Here is a 27,914-nt window from a genome sequence, read left to right as displayed (position 1 = left end):
TAAACTCATCATAGTGCAGGACTGAATTTCACAACCACACACAGGATAAACTGCACTTTGGATATTTGAAAGCCAAGACAGATCAAACAAGCTGCCAGACATGAATTGATTCAGACAACAGTTTTATCCAACTGTCTATGAAAGCAGCGTTTTACATTACAGTAGAATTTACTACTCTTTACATTCTTTTCATCCCTGTGCTGCAGTGACTGAAATTTTTAGCTTTCTATAGCTAAATGGGAAATAATGCAACAGGTATGAATATGGCCAAATAAATCCTATGACAAGGAAACACAACGTTAAAGAAACAATAAATAAATACACAGATAACATGTTAAAAATGAGCAAAAGCATCGCCACCATCAAAACATAAAGAAAGGCCTGAAAAAACATTGTCACCTGACAAATGAGGTCAATGTAAACTTCAAAATGTGACATTATCATAAGCACATATTCAAACATAATCTGAAGGTAAGCTGTTCTCATTATACTTCAAGGGTAATCGTGTTTCAGTAGTAAACATTTATTTAAGAATGGGCCTAAAATACAGGAGGAAGCTCCTTAGCAGATTTACAGCAGTGTTTTAACAACGAGCGCTATGGTTGTTTTCAAGATTTAAAACATCCAAACAAATACTAATGGCAATATCAGCTGGTCTTTCTCTCTGGTTTTAAACTACATTTTTTGGTCGTGGGACCTGGGACACTTTTTTACATTTTATATCACCTATATCGTCTGGAAACAGCTGTACTATTGAAGGATGTCATGAAACAACATAATTGTCAGTTGAAGCTGTAAAATCTGGTAACTTCTGAAATATAGAGGATTTTCTGGTTTATAGAAATTTACTGCCACACAGATCGTCTGTAGTTTGTCAGGCGACTTTATAATTGATCTAAGACTGCTCATTTAAAGAAAGAAGAAACCTTTCTGAACTCATAGTATAATGTGCTTCAGGATGATTTCAATACTACACTATTGGCATCACACCCACATACACAGACACACTCAGACTCACACACTACACCTTATAGTAGTACCTGTTACATACAGTAACATTTATACATCTTCAGGTTTTATAACTGCCACACTTACATGATGAACGTGGCAGCTGTGGTTGACAAAGCTAAAATCGCAGCGTTGGAGATGAGAATGATTCAGTCACAGGTGTTTTCTTAACTGAACCTCTGTGGTACATTCAAGTAATGACTTCAAATAACTTGATTAGAATTTAATATGCAGATATTACAGCTGGTGTGTTTTCTTAACCTGTGTTGGGGAATTTTTACCTACAGTATAATTTCTTTTACCTATAACACCCACATCATAACAAGCTAAAAAGTAAAAGTATGAGGCATTTGTGCAGCTACTTGTCAAAGAATAGTAAAAAATGTATTTATAAATGCATTTTGGTCATTTTTTCCAAGAATTTGACTTATGTGTTAGTGTTAATACTCCAGCAGTGTGACTGCTGTTTTGTTTTACACTTACTATGATTCTGAAGCTTTCAACCACATCTCTTGGCTTTTCTCTGCAAACTCATCAAACTCCTGTCACCCTAACCTAAAACCCATGCAGACACAGGAAGAACATGCAAACTCATGGTTGAATGGGATTTAAAGCCCGAACGTTCTTGCTGTGAGTCAACAGTGATAACCACTGCTCCACCATGCCACCACTCAGAAAGTCATAATTACAGTATTTCCAATATGACTTGAATGCAGCATAACCCTGGTCAAGTTGGTCACTGTCTTCATATGTGAATGTCTTCAGTTACTTTGACCAGTCTCAGTTGTTAGAAAGTGAAAGAAGGCAACAGGATGTGGTTGAAAGTTTCAGAGACCTTTTTGTCAAAGGATCCTGTCATGTTTGTCCAGTGAGCACATTTGTAGCATTATTTCATACTCACTTCTTAAATAAAATTTTAAGTTGTTTTTCTACTTAAAAGATGCACATGGCAGCATCTTATTTCCCTTTTACATGTTACAAATGAAGTATTTTTTGGATAATGTTTAAACGTTAAAGGTAGTGAGGGTTTTTGTTTCACATCTAACACTAATCGTTTCTGATTGTCAGAAATATCACCTACAGTTGTGGCATTCCGGGTTTTTTTCTAGGAGTAATTCTAAAAGTGAAGAGCGCGTAAAACAACAAAAACATTCCTCAGTGACGTAGCCTACAGGAGAATGGAGGAAGTGCTACAGTTGTGATGAGTCTCAGATGATCTGTGAGAGGTTGGTGGAAGGCTGGACACAGGTCACTGCGTCAAAGCCAGCAGGATGTCCTTCACCAGCATGGTGCCGATCACCATTTTCTCACAGTTGACCGTCAGCTGGGCAGCTCCTTCCTCTTTGGTCGCTACGGTGACCAAAACCAAGCTGCCGCTGGTCACCGTCCTGCCGGCAAACCTGTGGACAGGATGATCAGGAGGAGGAACAGGAGGACTGAAGTCAAAGCAGCAGTTTGGAAGTAAAGACAAAGCCAAAGAATAAAGGAGGGATACACAGGTCGTCAGCAGGTTTCAGATTCAAATTAAAAAACTACTGAGGTTTTTTAAAACATCTGTCTATATGATGTAAAGACGTGTCACCTGCACTCTTTATCTGAACCACAGGGGACTCTGCTGAGGTTGGCGGCACTGGTCACCCTCTGGACAATGGTGTGTTCGTTGCGGCACTTTGCATCCAGGGTCAGCTTCTCTGTGATCTCGTTCATACCCATCAGCTGACCTGCAGGGGTGTGAGCAGAGCACTGGTCAGACTGGAAAGCTCTCAGGTTAGCTACTGCTCTTTTTCTCTCTCCCATTACCAAAAACAAACCAGACATTAATAATGCAACAATATGATTGTGGGGACTCATTACAGTGCTGCAAAATAAAAATAAAATCAGTTATTTTTCTGTTACAAACATATACAGTATTAACTATTGATACTGTATATCTGTATATACAGTATGTCCTAAAACTACATTTATTAAGCATCTCCTACAGGCCTCTATGATATTGATGTAAGAGTTCATACATCAATTATGACAAAATGCTGCTTAAACATAAACTGGAATGCACTGATGCTTCCCACTGAACACTGCAGGGGAGTGACTCAGTTTTCTCAGTCAATGCTTAACGTAAAAGGCAAATTAAAGCAGTCTGGTTTAAAGGATAAAACATTTTCACTGTGAAATTGACAAATTTTGCACCAGAGCATTTTGTTCCTACACTGTAACATTAATACGAGAGTGGGTGCCTCTTGGTAAGCACTGATTTTGGTGATTTGCAAAAGACATCGAGACATACAGGTGGAAGGTTTTTCCCTGTTGTGATCATATATGATTGCTGAAGCAACAACACTTGAATTACTATAGTTCATTGTGACGCACATCTTATGGCAGCAACAGTTTGACCAGTTGACTAATAGTTTCCATTTTTTATGAATAAAAAAAAAAGCACCAGGCTGAATTCATTATATGTTTCACTGTAAATCTGTAAAGTTTGGACTCTCTTGAGCAAAATGAGCAATATGAAGACATTATCTCAGGCTCTTGGAAATTATCACTTTTCCTATTTCTATTTTTACTTTTTATAACATTTTATCAAAAGCTATTTCTCAAATGTTAAACTTTACCTATAAAACACTAAACTGTGGGAGTAAATAGGAGAGGAGAAAACAATGAACAAGAAAAATAAGACTTTATACTGTGATTGTTTCCTGGTGGTTGCATTACAAAACAGAATTAATTAACAGTCAACTCAGCAAAATGTCGCTGTGGAGCGAGGCAATTACAGTCTCTTTTTCTTCCATTGCATTATTCATCCATTTATTACATCCAACTCAAACATCAGTCATACAAGAGTAAATACAAGGAACAACAGGGTGACAGTTATTTTCCCATGTGTGAAAACTGCATTTCACACACCACAAACACTGATTTAACCCTCCATCGGTTTAATTTGCCTCATTTTCATGGATCTTAATAGGCGGACATAATGCTTAGCAGGAACTTAGTTCAATCCGTAGGCCTGGTTTGGTTCCTGAGTTCGGCAAAGATGATCAACTAATCAACATTCAGCAAATTAATCGCTGATGAAAATAATTATTTCCAGTCTTACTCAGAAGCTCACATGAAAGTATAGTCATTGTTTACCAACTTTACTGGTTCACTCTCACTGCTCCCATAGATTCGTTTTCTGATATGATAGGCTGCCATGTTCAGTTAAAAGTCCTAAAAACCTGCTGTACGCAGCTCAGGCTGCTCAGCACCAAACAGCAAACACAGTTAGCGACTAGCTGGTGAACAGAGCTGACGAGACAGATATTTCCCTCAGGAGTTGGTTGAGATTATGTAAAAAAGCAACTGTTTGCTAACGAGTTGGCAGTATCAGTGTCGGAGGAAATGCTATGTCAATATCATTTTCACAGCTTGTTTACGTTGCCCTCGGTTGGAAAAAAAAATGTTCTTGCTTGTTTAACCTGATTATATATTACAGCGTGGTTGTATTATTGACTTTAATCTGTCTTTTGACCTGTAAATCACTAAACAAATCAGTGCTTACAAGACAGTGCTTACAGCTATGTGACACTTAAAATGCAGCGGTTGACGTCAGCCGTTTGAAAGCTCAGGTAACAGAAAGATGAACAGTGGTGCACATGAATGAGTGCTGCTCTGAGCCTGATGTTATTACTTGTCATTCACATGGTGAATCATGAGTGAATCAGGATCAGTGGATGAGCATTTCCAGTCATTCCCAGTGTAGGGGAGTGTGAGCAGCCTTTATAAGATGCAGGTTAGCACAAGTGAGTTTGTCTGCAGCTACAGACCCGGAGATGCATTTATAAGTGTAGAGCCAGGAACAGGGGAGGAAGGAGGAGCCAGCACCAGGCATTAGGGGGGAGCAGGAGGGGAGTTGTTGTCTGTGTAGGTTGGGTTAAAGGCAGGTGGGAACACAGACATCTGGGAACAATAAATCTATCAAAGCCAACTTACCTAGATTCTGTAATAGCTTCTCTATTTGTACAGTACAGAGAGGGAGGAACCGTGGATATGACACATATTTAAAGAGTCACCAAGGGTTTGTTGGAGCTCAAAACTCGCTCAGTGTTAGTCAAGATGGAAAATTAACTGTAGCTGCTCTATCAAGCTCTTGTAGTATTCTTGAAAAGGCCTGGCTGGATTTTGGTGTATTTAAAGTGGGATGCACAGTGAACATGGATTTTCTGCTGTGGTGTCAGTAAAATAATGAAACATCACACAACACTGTGATTATTTATGTAACTATTATATAATGAAAATGAAAAAAAAAAAAGATAATGTGACCTGCCCACTTAAAAGTGTTGCATTTATTTCAAGGTAAGTAAAACAAAGACAAAATCATAAAATAAATGCTGATGATGAGAAAATGTGATGATGATGTTTTTTTTTTCTACTCTAAATGTAATGCACTATTTCCTCTTCAGTTCCCATTTTCACAGGGGACCTGTATCACAGTCCCTGTTTGCTTGGTCCTGTTCTTTTCTGAACTTTTATATGGAATTCCCCATCCTGCTCCCAGTTGTCCCCAGGTTTTCCCTACAGCTCTGCCCGCACACGTGTCACTCATTCCCTCATCACCAAGTCCTGATCCCACACCACCACACCTGCCTGTACTTCGCTCTTCAGCTCAGCTGAGTTTTGTTGTGAGGACATAAAGGTAAGCCTGTATTTCCTAATGTTTTTATCAAAACTATTTAGTTAACAGCATCCTACTCTCTCTGTAATCAATTCATTATTTGAAATGTGACAGGCCAGGTTGCTTTATGTGCAGATCATACTGTCTTTCTGTCAAATCAAGTGAGCAGCAGTATATTTTCTTTTAGTTCTGGATTGATTATTCAGATATATTACAAATCACCTGTTTTCCAGTCCCCAAACTCCCATTTTCAATTTTTATAGACTTGGTTTAATGTGATGGTAGTGAGGACATACTGTTTTATACTCAATATTCCTTAGTGGTAATATTTCATTTTCTTCCTTCACTGACCTTGCTCCTTTTTAAACTCGTTCTCTGTCAGGAAGATGGGTCTCATCAGCTCTCCAACTGGTGGCTGGATTGACACGAAGAATTTCTTGGTGTGAGTGCTGAAAATAGAGAGCATTTTAAAAATGCAGTTTAAGGAATAATTGTTATTTATTATGTGTTTCTTCATTGCTGAACACTGAGCATTAATCCTTGTAGGATCCCATATCACAATTTTTATGTTAATACAGTATTTCATTTGGCCTCTACAAGCATAAAAAACTAGCTTGTCAAACAATGTGTGTGCAATTTTTTAACTCAGTGTGAGTGATTATTTGATAATTATCACTGTAAATCACAGAATCCATCTCACCACAGCTGGAAGTTTGCTGCTTGTGTTGAGTCACAGAAATCAATGCCCATGACAGCTGTGGAGGTCTCTCCTGCCGGCAGCAGCTCTGCCAAAACAAAATTATTATCTTTATTATCTAGTGTGGATGAAACTGAGACAAACTCTAGTTTATATATAGAAATGTGTGTCAGTTCAAGTCTCTAAGTGATGCTCTCAGATCAGATCATTTGTTTGCTGCTCCATACCATTTAAAACATTCAATTGTCTTTCGACATCTTAAGACCATCGCTCACCAATCTCTGGAAACTCTTTGACCCTCATCCCTGATTGCAGCTTCACATCCTCCATGTGCAGGTTCTTGGTGTCAGAGGTGGCATTGTTGGTGAACTGCATCTGCACTGCCACCATGTTCGCGTCGGGGCTGAACGGCTGCCGGCTGAAGCAGTACTCCACCTGCAGACCCTCCCCTGTGATCCGGTGCAGCAGCTCATAGCTCTTCAATGCGCTGGAGGGAGCGATTGTCTGCAGAGGGCGAGGAGATGAAAAATGATTAACCTAAAAAATAGGCATCTAGTTTTATGATCAATTAATCAAAATTCAGCAATGAAATCTTATAAAATACAGAATGAATTTGAGAAGCTGAAACCAGGAGTTTATTCATAGCAACTTTTTTGGAGGGCCACTCCAAAATCAGGATGTGGATATTATTTGAAGATATGATCAGCTATTTTGGCATATGGAGCATAGTTAGATCAGGATTTATGGAGAAGAGTGGCTGATCATAGTTAGATCAGGATTTATGGAGAAGAGTGGCTGATCATAGTTAGATCAGGATTTATGGAGAAGAGTGGCTGATCATAGTTTGATCAGGATTTATGGAGAAGAGTGGCTGATCATAGTTAGATCAGGATTTATGGAGAAGAGTGGCTGATCATAGTTAGATCAGGATTTATGGAGAAGAGTGGCTGATCATAGTTAGATCAGGACTTTGTTGTACTGAGGTTGACTTCAGAATAACTTCTATGGATAGAATAACTAATCGCTCCATAAAATGTGAGGATGCTAACGAGGAAGATGAGACACAGCACTTACTGCCGGGGAGAGAACAGTGTCAGATAAAGACAGTCCCTCCAGGTCAGTCACCAGGCTGTTGGACAGGAAAGTGTTGACGGGTGTAACTTGAGGAGAAGGAGCAGGTTCAACTGAGAAAAGAGACGCAGAGATTCAGCAACAATGTTCTCCAATTAAAAACCATTTATTATCTGTTATATTTGTTATTTGGGATGGGAAAGAATTGGTTGTTTTTACTGATAAGCAAAAGAATTGGCACAGGAACCAGTCCAGTTCACCCACATTTCAACTATGCATTTCCAATGACTTTGCTTCAATGAAGTGAGCATTATTTTTCTTTCAGTGCATGAGGGCAACACAGAGAGGGGAAAACTCACAATCGTCAAGGTCGAGCAGAGACATTTCTTTCTTCTCTTTCTTGCTCTCTTTCTTTACAGGTTTGGAAGGAGGCTTAGACTCATCTGCCTGGAAGGAGATAAAAACAAAGCAGACATGACTGGATGAAGATGTCTGTATTAGTTTGTGCAAATGAGGCAGTATATATTTCTGAATGCCTAATTTTAGGTTTAGTTTAGTTCCATTTCATTCATTCTAAGATCTACCTAGGTGTTGATTTCTCACAAGAAAATAATCTCCACCTTTTTTTTCTTCTTGTCTTCTGCCTCAGACTCAGAGTCTTCAGACTCTGATTGGCTGCTTTCAGACTCACTCTCCTCCTCATCTGATTCAGACTCCGAGTCGCTTTTATGCTGTTTAATCTTTCTGTCATGCTTCCTTTCCTCTTCTTCACTACTCTGCTCGCTGGAAAATAAAACAAAGGTCACAGGTGCCTTTAGAGTTATTATTATGACACACAAAACAGATTCTGCTGCTATAGATGTTACTGTCAACCAAACCACTTTGGATTTGTTAAAATGGCTGCACAAAGGCACCTAGAAGAGAGTAAAGTGATCACAATTAACTGCTAATTGGGTTTTCAGGGTAAAATGAAGGTATGTTGAAAAGTCTAAATAATTTGCTGAAGACTTAAGGAAGAAATTAATGCAACTAAAATATCATAAATATAGAATTAACAGATATTAGGATCTTAAATGCATGAAAATGTTTGAGTCACGTTTTGATTGGTGGCATTAGCCATAAAAACATCATGGTTTAACACTAAAAACATTTATTACCTTTCACTTTCTTGCACTGGCTTCTTTAATTCTTTCTTTTTCTTCTTTTTCTTGTCCTTCTCCTCCTCATCCTCCTCTTCTTCTTCAGACTCAGAGCCTTCCTCGCTCTCTTCACTCTCTGATCCCGAGCCACTCTCCTCACTGCCGCTGCCGCTCTCTGAGCCACTGGCAGAGTCTGATTCTGAAAGGGAAAAAGTAAGTGGCAAATTTTTTTTTCTTATTAAGCCAATTAGCAAGGTTTTTAATACTGGCCTGTTCATTTTTCCATGCTAAATACCTGGTATGGAATCAGTGTTTCCTCATTAATATTGAAATGTATGTAGAAAGGTACACTGAAAGCTAATAAGGTCAGTTGTTCCATGTGTGTGTATGGTTTAAATACTATATAGTCATAGTCACTGTGTATCACTCTGGAATTATTGTGTTTGGGAGTTTTGGTGCCGAGACACATGAATGTGCACAGTGACTCTGAGCATAAGTCACATGCTTGCGCACAAGCACATATTTGGGGGCAACAGATCATTTGAGTAAAGGATGTAATGGCACCAACAGTTACCACTGTCGGCAGACTCTGTCGGCCCAGACTCGCCCTCTGAGTCTGAGTAGAATGGCTTCTCCACTTTCTTCTCCTTCCTCTTCTCTCGGCTGCTGCATTTGGTCCATTCAGGCACCTGGCAGAGGGAGCAGAGTTTGAACAGTGAGCCATCAGGTCCGCCTCAGTCAGAACCCCTCAAACAAAAGCAGAGACGTGGGCAGATTACAGTACAGTAGCATGGCCATGAATGCCTCTGCCTGGGCGTGATGCAGCCAAACAAAGCCAGCCATACCTGCCGCAGATCTGCTTTTAGATCTGTCAGTCAGACAACAATTCAGTACAGACCAGAGACTAACGCTTATATGGAGTCTTTTTATGTTTTTCAACAGATAGACGTTTGCACCAGGTGATGCTTTCATGACCAGTTGCAGAAATGGTTTTCTTTTAATAAAAGGAGCAGATCCATTAAGAGAAGTGATATCTTTCAAGAGTGGTTACTGTCCTCCTACACTTAGAAAGGAGTCTGTGACCAAACTCATTAACAGCTAATGAGTGTGGACCTCAAACCCCATTTAAAACCCGCAGAGTTACTAATGCAGCTGGATTAGTTAGAGGACTGCACTCCTGCTGAAAGAAACACTTCTTTAATGGCAGTGACCAAGGAAAAGGGTGCTGTGTTTCAGGTAGCTTTGGCTGAGCTAAGCACAGAACAGCAACTACATTAGGCAGGATGTCAAAAAGCACTCGGGTTTTTGCGGCTATGTGGGTTGAGGCTTAAGGACGTGTGGCTCTTTGCCGCTAACTGACTCACACTCGTTAATGTTGTGACTCTTTCAAGCAGCGTAAAAACCTGGCAGACGCAGAAAAGAAAAGATTGGGATGGAGGTGAGATGAGGAAAAGGGAAGGAGAAGTTTTTAGAAAAACGTCAGGAAAGCAAGAAAAACGGGCACAGGAAAGTTTCTGGATCTAAAAAGAAAAACATGTGAGAACAGTTTTGGAAATCACAGAGACAGAAATAAATGCCAATTTCATCACAATATACTCATTTACCATAATATAGTGCAGTTACATAGCTGTTACCTACGCTAAATGTTCTCCAATATAACTTACTTTTACTGTGTATTTGCTTAAATACTGCAGAAATAAAAAACAGTCAACATTAACATTCACTACTTCCAGTACTAGTTCACAAATATATGACAATGCATCAATCACTAACAAGCATGAAGGTGTGCTAACATGGATTAACATGAAGCAAATGAAGAGTGAAGTAGGTGGGACAGTGGATGGCAGCGTGGAGTCACTCAGTATCACACAACATTTGTGACACATTCAAAGTGTCACAAATTTCACTTGAGACCAAGGTGTAAATCAGTGAGTAAGGGGACACTGGGTGAAGGTTGTTTGGCAACTGAGGTTGTCAACGTCAACTTTCATTCAACACGGCAGAGAACTTCTTTTAAACGTATTATGTTAATCTGCTGACTGGGGATTCATTTATGCAAAGTAAAATCCCATTAATTTTATCTTCTGAACATCGGCATCAGCAGTTACCACTTTAAATGACAACCAGAGACTGAAGAAAGAAGCGAGAGAGCACTCATCAAAACAAACACCACCGCACTCCCACACTGAGGCGGGGGGGGGGGCACCTCTCGCCAGTCTCCTAGCAAGCCGATCCTCCCCTCACCGGTGGTTATGACTTCCTCTGTCTGTAGAGATGTATAATGTGCAGAGGGAGAGCCTGTCAGAGAAGCTGATACATCAGAGCATCCACTGACCCTCCCAGCTTTTCCAGTCATAATGAGTAGTCACACTAATAACCACCCAGCATGTTTTTGAGCTACTGCATTTCTACTTTCCAAGCTGGTGGTGTTGCATCTTAATACTTTGAATTACAACAAGTCCTGTGTAATATATTACAATAATGGCTGCTTTACAATAATGTAATATATTTCACTGCTGAACATTTTCAACCATCATTTTTAGGCTTATTTTCTACTTTTCAGGAACTCCATTTGGCTTTTAGTCATTTAAATACACTTTGAAAATCAGCTGGCAGAGATTTGAAACATGCTTGAGATACTGTCTGAGAATTTCCACTGGCTAACATAAACAACATAAGGATTACCTAAACATTAATACGTCACTGCGTGATTTATCAGAGCTATAGAGGCATTTCCATTAACTGCATGGCCTCATATTATTTCTTTTAGGTAAATCAGAACATGTTTATCTTATGTGTGAGCTTCCCCTGAAAGCACATCACTATTGAAATTTGAAGCACACCTGGGGGCTGGTATTGGAAACATAGCTGCTGTAATATAAGAAAATAAATGTTTACTCTGATGGACCAGGTTTAACAAAGCAGTTTCCAATCTCTGCAAACATCTGCCTGGAAGGTAGAGAATCAATTAGAAGTGAATTAAATATTCAGGAAATGATCAGCAGTAATGCAACTATATTTATTAAACATATTAAGCTCCGGGGGTAGTCTATTAAACCACCAGTTAAATCAAAATATAATCTACCTGTGGCCTCATATTGAAATCTGCATCACATATAAATGACAACACTGGGTATGAAATATTGAGTGGTGAGTAAAAAAAATCCTACACTATAATAACAACAATTTAAAAATGTGACATCAAAATTAAGCCTGGAGTTCACTCCTGAAATTCAAAATCAAGTGGTTTTATGAACCGAGTCTTGATTTTGACAAAGAAATGAATCTCAAGTTTGGATTTTATGTCTTCATTTATAAAAACACATTGTTGGTGATGAACCGATGGCACATGGTGTAGATGGGATGGAGAAAAAGAGGAGGGATGAACTACAGGAGAACATGTTTTGTATTTTCTTCAACATTCAATGAAAATCCACGGTTATTTGTCCTAAAGAGTATAAGGCCAAAATTAAATATATATATTTTACAGATGCAATGTATGAATGCATGAGTACTGATATTATTGTAGGCTTGCCTCTATTAGGTGAATCTATATCAGAGGCTACTCGAGAGTTGGTTTACTGGTGTTGATAATGATTCGTAGTGACAATTTGTTCCCTTGTCTATCACATGTGCTATTGGCTCAAACAGTGGTTAGAAAATCAGCTGGATGGTGCGAGTGAGCTGCTGCCAAACAGATGCCAGTGCAGCAGAGAGGGCGAGGAGTTTGATATTGCTGACTGTTCTCGTAGTGAATAAAACAGAGATGCTCTGTCTAACGTTTGTTCTCACTAATAAGAAAACTATCCTTTTTTCTCCTTTGTGAAGTGTCAAGCAGCATCCATTTGGGGAAAGATGGAGGCCAAAGCGGATGCATGTTACTCATGAGCTGTTAATGCTAATGAGCTGTAAGTGAAGGATGGATGGCCAGTGAAAGAGGAATAATGTTATATTGGAGTCAATGTTATATTTGATGTGAAGTTTTGGTGACTCTGTCCAACCCCTCTGAGGCACTGCTCTGGGGCAGGAGCATCTCTCGCTCCTCTCCATTTTTTGGGGCCCCTGGAGATTCCAGAGGGCCCGTGTGTCTCTGTAAGTTACTGTTCCCACTGCACGCACAGACTCCTTCACCTCCACGTTGCGCACGGAGGGATCAGGGGCAGCTTCAGGCCAGTCAGGCAACTCCTGGTAGCCCCCAGCCTTGGCATTCAGCAGATGGGACAGTGACCCCAACTGGAAGTGGTCTCTATCTGTAAAAAGGAATCAGGAATGCAAATCTCCAGTAACACATAACGGTAAGTGCAACACCCCAGAGTGAGCTTCTTGTTTTTGTTTTTTGCCTCAGGTTTCTTCCACTGCAAACCCCCCACCCCCAAAAAGTTGCCTTTTTTCTGGTGTTGGAAAATCTCAAACTAGATAAAAACTAACTAGCAGATCAAAGTATATATTCTCATGTATTCTCATATCATAGATTAAAATAAAATGCTGTTAGTTTATCAAGAAAAAGCTTTTACAGTAAATGGCTTCTTTACCTTTAAATGGAGACTCGAGGACTGGTGCAGGCTTGAGGGCGAGGAACAGTTTTTTAGCGTACTTGCTGAGAGCACCACTCTTCTCAGTGGGCACAATGAGCTGGCGAATGAAACGCGCCCGATCACGGATGTCGTAATTCTGGTCGTACTTGGCCAAGTTGAGAACATACTGTGTCAACAGTTTAGTCTGCAAGGAGGAGGAATACGAAGACTATGGAGGATGAGGAAAATACAAAAGAGAATACCTGCGTATATGTGAACGTGTGTGAGAAGAGATGAACAGTATATGTTGTGCTCAGTGAAAAGAAATGATTCCACTGTTTCATGTGAATTTTGTGGGGGTTTTTTAAGTACTAGTGGCAGCCTAACACTTTTCACTAAATTGTACCTGTTTGGAGTTGGTGAGATAGAGCTTGGCAGACAAATTGATTATTTGTAGCTTGACAATGTCCTCTTCATTAGTGAAGGACTTGGCCATCTTTCTCAGAACATCTGGGGCAATTTTGGGTACGTGCTCACAGTATTCTCCAATCAGCCACAGGATACTGGCCCGCGCCATCGGCACCTGAGAGTACAGGTACATGATTAGGTACATTTTGTTATAGTATGCCTCAATTGGCAGCAATCAGGTACATTTTTTATCCATAAATTCTGATTTAAACAAAAAAAAACTCCTGTTTCCTTTGCTGTTACCAGACAGTGATGGCAGTGGAGTGACAATCACCTGGATGTTGTCTGTTAGTTTCGCCATGTGCTTGATGATGTCGCTGTGCTTCTCCGGTTGCATCTGTAGCAGCTTTTTAATAACCACCACCGACTCAGCTACAACCAGCTCTGTTGAACAGGACAAATTCACTCATTAAATAGATTTCTCATAATCTTCTATTCATTCTAGATTCGGTTTAATAAATATAAAATAAATAAATAATAATATTGAATAATTAATAAAACTAATTCAGTCCTTTACTTATGTAGAGTCTGTCTTATCTAATCTTTTCAGTCATGTTCAATCCTCCTTGATTTTACTGTACAAAACATATTTTTATAATTTCAGCATTGACTCTCTCTGTTTTTCATTTCCTTCGTCATCTCTGTATTTTCTAGATATTTTCAGAAAATGCCCTTCTCCAGCCAGCCTCTAGATGTCCCCGGACTTTCCCTCTGTCCCTCTGTCACCTAACTTTGCTCACCTCACCTGCACAACTGTTTCCTATTCCCCAGTCAGACTCAGGGTGTATATACTGGCCTGATTCTCGCAGCCAGTTTCTGCTCTCCTCGTGTTTGACCTGTTTTGGACTGTTTATCTATTTTGGATACTGTCTGCATTTTGGACTTTGTTCCCCTGGACCTCTGTATTTTGGGATTATTTGTTTGCTGGCTTCTGACCTCTGCATCTACCACAACCTCACCTCCTGTGATGCCTATCTAGACGTGGCTGGCTGGTCTTTGAGTAAGTTGTTTTTGCTTCTTATAATAACTTGTTCTCTCTGTGTCTGCACTTAGGGCCTAATGTTTTGATTACTATTTTTGATAATGTATGAACTCATAATTTTTGACAATGACAATGTTCAGACTATAAGATAAGATCAACTTTTTTAATCCCTGAAGGGAAATTCATTTAGTCTTGTATCCTAAAAAAAACCCGTACCGTCTCGGTTGGACAGCAGCTGCACCAGGCCGTTCAGACACGTGTCCCTCACCTCGCTGATGTTTGTAGCACAGCGGCCGATGGCTTGGATTGTGGCAGCTACGAAGTCTTTATCCATGCTTTTAATGTATGTCTGTCGAACAAAACATTCCCCCAGTATAGAAGTTGCATAAAGGAAGTTGCTGCTGGCAAATTCGTCCTTGCTGCAGAGCTGCACAATTTTTGCTTCTTTTTCTACTCAAAGTTTATTTTTAACAAAACATTAGAAGTTCTGTTTCATTGTACCTGAAACTCTCTGAGAATGGTAGAAATGTTCGTCTCGTTGGCCAAGTTGGTGAGAACCTCCAGCTGCAAAAAGAAGCAGAATGAACCATGTAAATTTCATTTAAAAGGAGGAAAGAAATCTGTCTAATCACTGTATGGCAATTTCCAACAGTATCGATGACTTACTAGGACTTGTGCCAAAGACTGAGCATTTAATTTTCAGATTGTACTTTTTCCTACATTGATTTACAAATCTTAGAACCCACTTCATTCTGATTAATGGGAACTGGTTTGGCATGGCAACAACATCCTTTTGGTTGAGTGAGTTCAAATTCAATACTTCTATCACAATTTGCCATGACAGAAATTAATTACTTCTACACAAAATGCACTCTTTGGCAGTTTGACATCCTTGGTTTAATTTCAATGCTAACATCTAATACATCCACATACTCAGAGAAAATAAATCAGTACAACAGGGTTGAGAATAATAAGATATTGAAAATATATTATCATGCTTCAGAAAATTAACAGCCGTGCCTTAATTCAGCATTAAGATAAAAGAGAATGGCAGCAGAGTTGAGGCTGGAGAAACAGTAGAGCAAGTTAAAACAGAGAGTAACCTTAAGGACTTTGATCTGGGTTGGGTCTGTGGAGCGGATGTAGAAACTCTTCAAATACGGCTCAAACATCCCCTGTGAATCACGAAGACCAGAATTTTAAAAAGTGCTTGATCTTAAGTTCCACACACGCACTAACATATAGTGTAGCACACAAAATACCACCAGATGTAGCTCACCCTTCTCTTAATAGTCATTGTTGCCACGTTCTGGAGAACAACAAACTGGACTTCACTGGAGGAAGAGACAGAAACAGATGAATATTTGTTTAATTACGTCTAATGAGGAAAAGGTATTTTAATACTCTTCGTGTTCCTTAACCAACTTGCAGTAAATTAAACAGGAACTTACTAAACAGGATTTTTTTCCATTTAGGTTTGGAAATTATATTAGATGAGTTACAGATTCGAGCTCCTGCCAGACCAACACAATATATATAAATCAAAGAAACCACATTAACTAGGTGGTGCTCCATTTTTTTTTTTTTGGGCTAATTGAGTCAACTGTTGTCCAAGTCACAAAATTTGTTTAGGAAGGAGAAAGCGAAGCAGTCATAAAGTAAAAGCTGTATATATTCAGACAAATCTTTTCCTGGATTACATTAGCTGAATGTCAACGTTTAAGATCTTCTACTTTTACTCTTGCAAACAAGAGTACAGTGCCATATCTTTTACAACATTAAGCCTTTTGAGATTCAGAGATATAGGGAATTTCACATAGAGTGAAACTGTCAGTCCATTAAAATGTGGCAAAATGGCTGCCAAGCCAATATCAATAGCAGTCATATCTAAATGAAACCATTAGAAGTAACCACATTATGTGTTTGTATCATTTGATTGGTAATGAACTGTTAAAAATATCTAGTACATGTACACATGTTGAAATATTGTTAGGTTTTTTTTTTTGCATATTGATACGACACTGTATATAGCAGCATTAAAAAAAAACAGCTGCAGAGTTTCCTGGTGTGGTTTGCCTGATGGTCATGATCTTTTCTGGGACTCTTGATTATTTTTATAAAAGTAGCTTAACATGCATGAATGTACATCTGCCTTTGGGTATGTTTGCAGATGGTCTGTCTGAAACAAGACCAATAAAAATATTTTTAAATGGTCGTACAACTTTGCAGTTACATTTCTAGGGAATATTATTCAAGGTAGTTGTTATGAGAGCTGAGGTGACTGTGACTCCGTTAAAGTGATGAAGTCTAATGAAACATATTGTACAGTATGGATTTCTGACAAATCTCCCACAGAAAGATGTTGCTGTTTGGTTGTTTCTGAATGATGATCCCATTACAGCAGGCCCAGGGCCACAGGGGCACTTGTTCAATAAGAAGCTGACAGTCTGCAGGACTTGGAGCCAAGAGGCCACCAAAGTGCCGTCATCACTCCTTTTGGTTTATGCTTTCATGCTTACCTCAGTCTCACTGAGCTCCCTGTTTAATTTCACTTTCTGCTTCAGGGCTATAAAGATTTATTTTACTGCCCTCACTTGTCATTTTCTTGTTGTCAACTCTTTTCCATTTTGCTAAGTTGATGGTCATTATTTCTCTTATCACATTCAGCACTGCATTTTTTGGTGCTTGGACTTTTTTTTTCTATTCTGTTGCATTTTGAATAGACAATTTTTTTTCAAATTATAGACAGTAGACTTCACCTGTGGCTCCTCAGGAGACGGACGAGGGCCTTGGCAATCACGCCTACCTCAGCTTTAGGAGCAAGATGAAAATATAGCTGAGCCACAGCCATCACCACCTGGAATGTGCAGGGCATGAGAGAACACACGGAGGGATGAAACACCAGCAGAGATACCTCACAATATACACTACAGTTAAATACACTGGGTCTCAGAGTCTGAGTCTCACTGGGTGATGCAAATGATTTTCTCCATTTAAAATACCACTGATTCCCAAAGTAACAGTCCATTACAACTGCATCACTGACTTACACTGCTTATGTTGCACTGCAGAGTGAAAGAGCAGTGTTAAATTTACATTCCTTCTACACCTCTAAGCTAGAAGTGAGAAGATTAAAAGTTATTTAAGGAAAAGATCTGGCAATGAGTCATTGGATTTTTTTTTTTTAAGGTCACAGGCTTTTTTTTCTTTTGGTCGTTATAAACACAACATTGACATAGTAATGGAGCAAGTACCAATATTCCCATTCCTTTATCTCTGGTTTTTGTTTTCTATTTGGATCAAATGCTTCACCATGTTCATCAGATAGGTACAAAGGTGCCTGCTAACTTTATGTATTTACTGTTTCATCAAGTCAAGGGAAAAGCCTTTATCCATCACTGCATAGGTGCAAAACATTAAGCTGAATAAACAGCAATTAAAGAGGTCGCTGGCTTTTATACCAACTACATGTTCAGGAGACACATTTGTTGCCTGACTGTGCTTCTTATTTTTTATGTAGAAGCAACAGAAACAATCAGAATGACAGCAGCAGCACAAGAGCAGAATAATGCATGATGAGTGGATTTTATAACATCTAACAAGGAACAAAATCAGGCCACCCAAGGTGACCACAGCAGCACTAATGTGGTATAATGCTTCATTAATTTCCTTTAGGAAATTGTCACTTGTTGCCGTTTCAGAGTGTGAGCTTGTCTCTGATTAAGCATCTTGCTCAGAGCACTTCATCTGGATGGATGCTTGTCTAAATCAGCCAAGGTTGTGCCTATGAAAACCTCAAGTAATCACAAAACCAAGATGCTGCTCAATGTAGAATAACATAGGATATAGTTTTGATCTCTACATGGAAACTGACTCGAAAGGAGAGTTAATGAGCTGTAAGGTGTGTGTGTGTGTGTGCGCGCTTGCATGTGCGTGCATGTGTACATAATTTAAAACTGCAGTGCTCTCACAGCTGCGTTGCGGCTCTGCAGCAGCGGCTTTGTGTTTCTCAGCAGCAGCCGATGGTCTGGATCCATCACATACGGCTTCCTCTTAGCTAATGCAGCAACCTCGACTTTCTTCTCTTTTTCCTCCTCATCTTCATCCTCATCCTCATCTGAGCCATAAAACGTCTTCTCCCCACCACCTCCCTCTTCCAACAGAGACTCCTGCAGAGAAAGTAGAGATTAAACTGTGTTAGAGGATTAATGTACCAAAGCAGAAATCTGTCCTGCATGAAAAGTACCAACTACTTAAAAAAAAAAAAAGTCTATAGAATTCACCAGATGGCAATTTGCTCTAAGCAATCTTTCCCAAAAAAATAGCAACATTATTTACAAGAATCATTATTATTACACCTTTGTGGCTTTAGGAAAAAAATGCAATGCAAAATGGTTTTACTGTTTAATCATTGGGAATGTATTGGGAATTACAACAATAGCAATGTTGAAGAGTGAAAAATGGTTTAATTTTCTGCAAACCGCTAATGAGAAATGAAGTCAACAGGTGGGTCTGAAAAACATAAATACAAAAAAAGAGAAAAGAAATGACCAAGCTGGAATCTGTGAAAAAGGAAAAATAGACAATGATTCCAATTTCTACCTCCACAAAGTCACAATGACAGAACAGGAAGAGTATAATCCCACTAAATTAAAAATGGTATTGTGAAAAACAAATGCACCTGTACACTTTTGTTGAACACTTAAAATCCTGTTCCTATGCAAATGAGTAGTTGGTGAGGACGTAATGACTAGATTTATTCCTGAGTTTATTCCTGACTTTACTTACTGCAATGGATCAGTATATAGTTTTGTTTTTTCTTTATGTAATCAGATTACTTATGGTACTCTACAGTGTAAGCAGTGTCTTACAAGACTCAGAATTAACACATGGAGCCACAAATATACTAAAAGTGACCATAGTAAATCACAGCAATGTGAAAAATGTTGTGTGTCAGCACAATAATAATTTGATAATCAACTAGTCTTTTAAAGTCAGTAGTAATCAGGGAAAACTGCCAGGAAACAATCACCTAGGGGGCTGGTAACTACATATTATATTTACATAAGCTAATCTTTTGTGAGGTTAAACATATTCAGTATGTGTTTGACTCACGTTGATGTTAGGGTTGAGGAACTGTGTCCTGGCATAGCGTGTTAGCATGTTGATGATGACAACCTGCCCCCACTCCTCCACATCGATCAGAAGGTTGCACAACTTCCTGTAGTTCTTGTGGATCAGGTCAATGCGTTCTGGACACACCTCCTCAAAAGCCATGACCACACTTCCTGCCACCAACTGCAGCACATTTTCAACCACATGATGGTTGATGAAGGTTAGATCTTGCTGTTAAATATCTTTTGTCAGGAGACTACATTATCTATAATAATTAGTGAAAATATAATCAAAATATAATCCATGCATTCTTGACTTGAACCAGAAATCTAGTAAATATCAACTCAATTATCTACCCTGTTTCTGTTTTTGGTATATTTTGGTTAATTCTCAGTTAATGCAAAAAGTGAAAAGTGAAGTAGGAGAAATCATAAGCCCTGACCTAACTGATGCATGCAGTGCATACATCTGGAGCCATCCATAGGACCTGTTCCTGATGTTTTGAGCCCTACGTAGTTTTCAAACGTGCATTTGTGGAGTAAAATCTGCTGAATTAAATATTGTCTTCACTCTTTAAAAAGAGGAAAAAACCCACCGTGGTTTTGTCAGCAAGGAGTTTCTCTATGACTTCAATCAGCTGGTCCTTCTGTTCTGGATCCAAACTGACAGCAGAGACACATAAATCACTCAGATGAATAAAACAAGAAAAAGCCAGTAGTCACCTAAAACTAACATTAAGCATAAAAAAACAGATTTAACTACCAAAGCAGTAATAGATTTCTGAAACAGCTGTTTTACCACCATAAATGTCTAAAATCTGCTTGAATTTCCTCTTGTGGATTAATAAAATTTATGGCAGCAAAACAGCATTGGATCTTAGTTGCATTATCACACCGGAGACCAGAGCTCTCCAGAAAGCTCTAAAGTGTAATATGAATTCTTAAAAACTGATTTCTAAAACACAGAACTATTGTTTCTTTGAATCACTGTTATATTAACTAGTAGGCATCTTCCAATAACAATTTAAATAACAGTCTTGGTAGGTCACCTGTAGAGTTTAGGAATTGCATGAGCAGCCGTCTTCCTGACATATGGAGACATATCTGAGGCAGCTTCTTTGATTGCCAACATCATAATTGGCACAATGATAGTGACTCGAATGCTGGACAGAACACGCAAAGCACTGGCTCTGATTAACTGGTTTGGATCCTGCAAAAGTACAGAGTAAGAAATTGATAAGTAATATTCAGCCACTGTTTAACAAGATTCATGTGGCTGGTGGATGTAGTTCATTTGAAATACTAAGAGTAATGCACATTTCATCTAGTAGCTGCAGATAAAAAAACAAATAGGGCATTTCTCCTCTGGAAGCTATGCTAGTGCATCAAGTACATGTTGAGATATTACAGTAAATAGGTGGAAACTAGTGATGTGAAAGGAAACATCACCAAAATCACTAAAGTTATTGTGATTCAGCCTCTAGGGACCATAAACATCTGCACAACAATTCGTGACCAACAATGTAATGGTTGTTGAAATGTTTTAGTCTGGATCAAAGTGCTGAAATGACACACCAACTTTGCAATCCATAGCGCTAAGCCTCTGGCAAGGCTAAAAACATACAGTACATATAATACATACAGTAAACCTTTTTGATTAGTTTTTTTTATGGCAAATTCTGATTGTGAACAGTGTTCGACCTTCAAGCCTCGCTGAAACGTGGAAATCGAGAGCAGAGCAAGATCCTGCTGCTCCTCAGCATAACGCACCAAATAAACATAGACCAGCTTCTTCACCTGGAGAGGGGAGCAATAAGAGGGACAGCAAGGGAAGGGATTTAATTCAAATTATGTAGATTAGTTCCATTATTTTCAATGAGCTAAATCCGAAGTGAAAAGATAAAGCAAAGTGATAAAAATCCATAAAAACAGGAAAGGAAAATGGAAATTTTGCTCAGGTAAGATAAAGTCAAATCCCACAGGGCTTTTAAAAATGTGCAACACCACAAGAAGACAAAAAACTTAATGTAGAAAGCAACTTTATACCACATAAAATTAATAGGCATAAGAAAAAGGCAAATAATACATGAAGCAACATGAAACTGGGGCCATTACAAACCTCTATGTTTTTACAGGCCACATTTTTCACCACAGCGGGGAAGAGATCTGATGCATTTTTACCTCGGGCAATCATCTGCAGCGAAAACACACACCAGAAAACAGCATGACCATTTCACAAGGTGACATTTGCCCCACTTTAGTTGTATCATCCAAAAGTGCCTTTGTCTTATAGTGGAAGACTATCAAGTCTTTTACAACTTCACAAGTTTTTCCTGTTAGATTAAATCAGTGCTCTCTTCTGAATTTAACAGTTTTACTCAAAAACTTTCCATGCCTTTGTCCTTCAGTCAGCGTGCAGCTGCACCTACTGATCAGTAAAATCCCAACGCACACATTATTTATACTCACAGCCACGATCCGCTTCATTGCCTCCAGTTTCAGGGAGTCTTTGTTGCTGTCCAGCATCTCCTTCAAGTCGTCGTGCCTGAAGGATGAAAATTAGCACACACCTTACTGATATCTTGTAGGCAACAGAAAAAGAATGAGGCCTTAAATAATGAATACAGACCTGTGTTAGTTTCCTTTCAGTGTTCAAAACTGATCAAAATCCAGATATTTTCAACTTAACACACATGCTAACATGCAATTCTGATGTAATTCAGCCATAGTACTGTATAATATTCACCATGTTTACTATTGTAGTTTAGTAGTGTAACATACTACTTGCTAATAACAGTAAACACAAAGGTGAGTCGCTGGTTATTTTTCCAGTTTATGAAAATATTTGAATTAATTGTTATGAACAGAAAAACAGAAGATAATATATCTTCAATTTTTACATTTTGGAATAAAGAGATACTACCGTTGGTCCTGATTAGAGCATTGTATTTTTGGTATGTTTACACCTATATACTGTGTAGTCTAATCAACAATCAGCTACTTAAATCTCCATGAACACTTTTTTTCTTGCCACTAGAGGGCAGTAGAAATAAATTGAGGCATGTGTCACCTTTTTATAAGGTGAACTTGCTAAGACAGATGCCTATTTACACAATCAGCAATTATAATGGAGTTAGCATTAATTTGGAGTCTTGAGTATAAGCCAGTGTTTACTAACTTCTATGTTAATTTTTGGTCTTCACTAAAGCGGTGAAAACAAAATACAATTTTGCTGCTCAATTAGCCACTATGATCATCATTTTGTCCATTTGCATTTATTTATATATTTAGTTAGTTAGTTAGTTAGTTAGTTTTTAGCCTCTGGACAAAATTAAAGCTATGAGACCAGTAATAGTGAAACAAAACAATAAAGCTACAATTAAGCTAAAATTCACTATGAAGCCCCAAAGAGCTGCACATTCAGGTGATAATTCTCTGTAAGTAGTGTAACACTACCAATTGCAGCTTATTTCATGAAAATACTACTGCAAATAGATGAGGTACATACATTGTTCTTCTGTTTTGAAAACAGCAACAGCAAAGCACTGCTTTAAGTACACGTCATTCAATGTGATTCAGTGGTGCACAAACACTTTAAACTAGCAAACAGGATGAATGCATCAACGAGGGGTTTAGCACAGAGTTGTGGATATGAAGGGTGGGGTTTGGTCGATGGTGGGTGGGGTGATTAAAAAGCTGCAGAACTGCATATTTCCCCCAACTAGTTTCCAAGGCAACAAAGGGTGCAATAAAATGTTAAGTGATTTGCTGCCTTCCTGCAGTGCCTTTGTTAGAGCTGACAGTGTTTCCTTCAGGGATTGAAGGTCTGTGGACCTGAGCTGAGGAAACACAGTAGTATCTACTCCTGGAGCTATCTACCCCTGGAGCTATCTACTCCTGGAGCTATCTACTCCTGGAGCTATCTATTCCTAATCTCCGATGAAAAGACAACTGTGGCTCTGATTCCTGTCACTCACACTGCTACAGAAAGTAATTCAGACACTAGGGGCTCTCCTAAACAAATGAAAAAACTCTAATCTCCTAAAGTAGTTTGGGAACAGGTGTGTGGAGAAGGGCAGATGAGGTCATGTGAGGTGAAATGGAAGGAAGAGCCAGGGACATTCGATGGCAGTTAATGGAAATTTGGACGTGATAATGTGGGGGAAGGCAGAGACAGAGGCAGAACAAACAAGCCTGGGGCAGGGATTGTGACAAGTTTACTCAAACATAAATACTCCAAACTACCCATTTGGATTTAAACCTATGCAAAGTTTGTTTTATAAAATATTCTTTATGGTGCTTTTTACATCTTAGCTCTACGTGCAGTGAATACAACATCTGTATACAGTGCTTAAACAAAGCCAGTACTGAAGTACTTGCTAAGCTGTTGAATCTAACTGTGGTCAGAAGCTGTTAGGGTATACAATATACAATATGTCATCTGTTTTAGTTGTGTGACAGCAGAAAATGGAGGCTATGGGGGGATGAGGAGGTGGCTGCTGCAGAACACACTTGATTTATCACGACTTTACCTTGAGTGTAATGTGTGTGTGTGTGTGTGCATGCGTGTGTGTTTCTGCTTTTGTCATAGTGTTGCTAATTGCATTGAATGAATAACATAGTTCACTCAGTCACACACTTTAAAACCTGAATTGATCACAGAGTGTTAAATTAGACCTGACAGTATCTATAAAACACTGTTAGTGATTATTTTTAGACCCGGGCAGTAAACTGCTGCTGAATTCATGGTTACAAATACATGGATTTACAGCCAAAAATGAATGTCCCATCGGTTCATGTCTTCCTGTGAAATTGTGATGATGGGCTACAGCCTGTGGCCGTCCAGAAAAGTGAACATTTCTATCAACTATTCTCTTTATTATAGCCCCTAACCTCCTCTGTCCACTGCCTTTGATGTCAGCTTTGAAACCTCATCTCTTATTTCATTCAATTTCTGCAATACTCTGACCCAGAAGCTGCTACTGGGTTTATATCATGCATTAATGTGTCAAATTTGTTATTTAGTATATTCAGGAATATTTTTCATATTCCTGTGAGTAATTGAACATATGTAAACAATATTAATAGAACTGTGAAACAATCCCACTAGTTTACCATCTTAGTTTGGTTGTTAGCAGACATTTACTAATAAACACTACACAAATTTCACTTTAAGATGGGGATGTCCTTAGATTGACAGATTGTTTTGTCATAAACCAGAGTACAAGTTACTATATTCAATTGAAGATGCCGCTAAATGGAAAAGACATTCACAGAAAAATAAATCCCAACACTTTTTCAAAGTTTACAGGCCAAACTGACAAAGACAATCTGATCACAATGTAGTGGAGTACAGAAACATACAAAAGCTGAATTGTGCTAATCTACTACCTTCTATCATCCTCACTTATTAAGAAAGTGTCAGGCATTCATGTGTCTTGTTTGATGACAAACATCCCTATCTAAAAAATCGAATTAAAACTGGACATGAAAACTCTGACTGACATTTGTTATAGCCAAATGTTCAACCTGTCAAAACAAAACTATCAGCAATTTGCAGCAACAGACAAGTTATATAGTCTAAAACGAAGTGTGACAGTATTAAAAGTTACAAAAATAAAACCTGTTATGTGCTATTTTATAAACTAGAACCCTTTTTATATCATCTGTCCTGAAAGGTGATATAAGGGCCCCACAGAAGGATTAAAAAATGAGAGTTGAATCCAAGAGTTATGTATGGACCAAAAAGCAAAATACTCAGTGCAGCTCCAGGCAAAATTAATTGTCTTGAGTATTTCACTGTCTGCCTGTTCAACCATAATGCATTTTTACAGATTGTAAATGGCACCTCTGAGAATTATCTTAAAAATAAAGTCTTGTTTTCAGCACATATATAAAAAATGACATTCTGACTCGGTTCATACTTCTCTGCGCACGCCCCAAGAGCCCACAGTAATTCTACACTGACACTGGTTCTCACATTTCTCTGGATTTTGTCCTGTCCTGCTGAACAACAGCTGAATTTACAAACAGCTCTGAATTATTTAATCTGCTGTGGTACAATAGAGTGCCCTGGTGCTCAGGTTACCTGGCACTAAAGCCAAGAGAACAGCTGGAAAGTCTCAGTGGAAGCAGGCCAGTGTTCAACTTCAGATGAAATGTCATTTTGTTCACAGAACGCTGTACAACTGTAATAACATGAGAGAAATTAGCTATGAAAAGAGAGGCAGACTGCATATATAAGTCGCTGCGGAGGATTTTTTACATAAGCTGGTTCTGTCAACACGGGCTGTTTATTTCTAGTTTCTTGTTTCTCCATGACGATAGTAGTTAAATATGCCTCCTAAAATCAACCAGAAATATTCTTCACTAGAGCTCTCATTTCATAAAATTCAAAGAATCTAGTTTTTAAGTATGACCTAATAAAATCCTAAAGTGTAATTATATCTCTCTTGAAGCAAATCTATTTCTGAAGAGCACCACATTTGATTTAAAATATTTACAGTATAAATTAACAACAGTCAGGCAGCTCTGAAGGCGTTTGCATTACTGTGTGTACGTCTTAATATTACGTATGTAAATACATGTATCATTGTACAAGCAACACTAATAATAAGATGTTTAATAAATCTGTTTATAAGTTTTATATATCAAACAAACCTGTTCACTTTTCCTTCTGTCTATGGCTTCTTCAGGGTGTCAAGGTCTTATAAGTTGTTCCCATCTTTCTTCTTGTCTCCATCATCTTCTCTAAAGCCCATTTCACAGTTTGTACATATATGAGCTATAAGTAGTTCGACTGAACAATGATGTTCCCCGATGTTATCCTTAAACAGTACAGTCAACATCAACAGAACTAGAAATGATTTTGCTAAGTAATAATTAGTTGAAGTCATTTATAACCATGGTGAATGTTTCCTGGTTCCAGCTTCTTTAATGTAATTATTTTCCGGATTTCTCAGGTTTATATGACTGTAAACTAAATATCTTTAAATTATGGAAACAAATAGAGACATCTCAAAATGTAACCTTGGACTTGATTAAACTGGTATTATTTTCTGACGTTTTCTAAACTAAACACCTAGTTGAATCGAGTAAATAATTGGTTGATTAATTAATAATCTATTCACTTCCCTGGTCCAACATTTTTGGCTTATATCCCCTTACAGCACAATTTACTCACCGTCCCTTGTCTGTTATTGTACAGGTCTATCAGCTAAAGCCATTCAAGTACAGCACAATATTTTATTTTAATAGTCTTAGTGCAGTTTAATGTCTTCAGGCTTCTATCTCACAAAACAAATGCAAACACTGGAGAAGGGTTATGAAAATTAGCTAGTATTTCTGCAAAATGTTTTTCTTATTTATATCTCATTAGTTGTCTTCTCATCTGTAAGAATTTAAGGTGGAGAACCACTGACTGACTGTTATTATTCTGTTATTTGAACATTTTAAGCTTGTCATCTAGTTGCACTCATTTTAATCTGCCCAGGAAAAGAGGCAGCTAAAGTCCCTTAAGTACAGCTGTAACATGTAAGGGTTGAACAGGTCTGTATTCTCCTGGATAATCGTACCGCAAAGGTTGAGTTTGGAAACCACCTCCCCCACTTCCACCACCTTCCTCCAGTGGTGCTCGTTCCTCCTGGTCTCCGCCACCTCCTCCACATGTGCCTCCAGATCGGAGGTGGCGTAGCTCATCGGGCTGTAGGGCGCTGTACCAGGCCTGCTGCCCGCTGTCTGGGGTCAGCACCGGGCTCTTGTCCTCCTCCTGGCCTTGGACCTGACTCTGCACTGTCTTCACAATGTTCACTGCGTTCACTGGCAGCTGTAGCAGCTTTTGCATGGTGGTCATGTTTGAAACTTAGTCCCAGAGCAACCTTTAGAATAATAGGCCGATAAAGTAAAAATATACTGTAATATAATATAATATAAAATACTGCAGTTTTCTTGGACTGCTCCTTGTTTATCAGTAATGAAATGAGATTCTCCACATCTTCCTCGCAGAGTTTTCACACAGCAGACAGCAGCTTCAGATCCAGTCTCTGTTATAAACACTCCTTCCCTCTGATGTTAAGTGTATCCAATGTGGACATTTCTTGCATGACACAACAAATCTCCTCAGAAATGCCCCAGTGCTTTCTCAAAGATTTCTCCACGGTGGCAAGGTTGATATACTTTGCTGTCTGATAGCAGTAATCCAAATCCACAGGAGCTCTGGAGCTGTAGGTTTTTTCTTCTGTTACTGCTGAGCCTGTATGCATCCAGTG

General features: G+C 38.7%; 1 protein-coding gene across 1 annotated transcript; it reads right to left on the bottom strand.

Annotated features, from left to right (window-relative positions):
- Positions 1-21: 21 nt before the first annotated feature.
- On the bottom strand, positions 22-27,914 carry ap3b2 (adaptor related protein complex 3 subunit beta 2). The gene is made up of 28 exons (XM_026312367.1): positions 27,222-27,914; positions 22,117-22,192; positions 21,767-21,841; positions 21,349-21,444; positions 20,697-20,857; positions 20,244-20,310; positions 19,649-19,831; positions 18,505-18,702; positions 17,293-17,390; positions 15,813-15,867; positions 15,637-15,708; positions 15,035-15,097; positions 14,750-14,882; positions 13,826-13,935; positions 13,490-13,666; positions 13,102-13,288; positions 12,689-12,819; positions 9,934-9,972; positions 9,144-9,258; positions 8,588-8,768; positions 8,051-8,213; positions 7,790-7,877; positions 7,434-7,543; positions 6,635-6,863; positions 6,363-6,447; positions 6,014-6,111; positions 2,591-2,729; positions 22-2,408 (listed from the first exon to the last, which is right to left on the bottom strand). The coding sequence occupies exons 1-28, from the start codon at positions 27,497-27,499 to the stop codon at positions 2,258-2,260; spliced, it is 3,558 nt and encodes a 1,185-aa protein (XP_026168152.1). The 5' UTR covers positions 27,500-27,914; the 3' UTR covers positions 22-2,257.

This window comes from Mastacembelus armatus, chromosome 6 (genome assembly GCF_900324485.2).
Source record: "Mastacembelus armatus chromosome 6, fMasArm1.2, whole genome shotgun sequence".
NCBI lineage: Eukaryota > Metazoa > Chordata > Actinopteri > Synbranchiformes > Mastacembelidae > Mastacembelus > Mastacembelus armatus.
The sequence above is the reverse complement of the archived record's forward strand: the minus strand, read 5'-3'. Positions and strand labels throughout refer to the sequence as shown.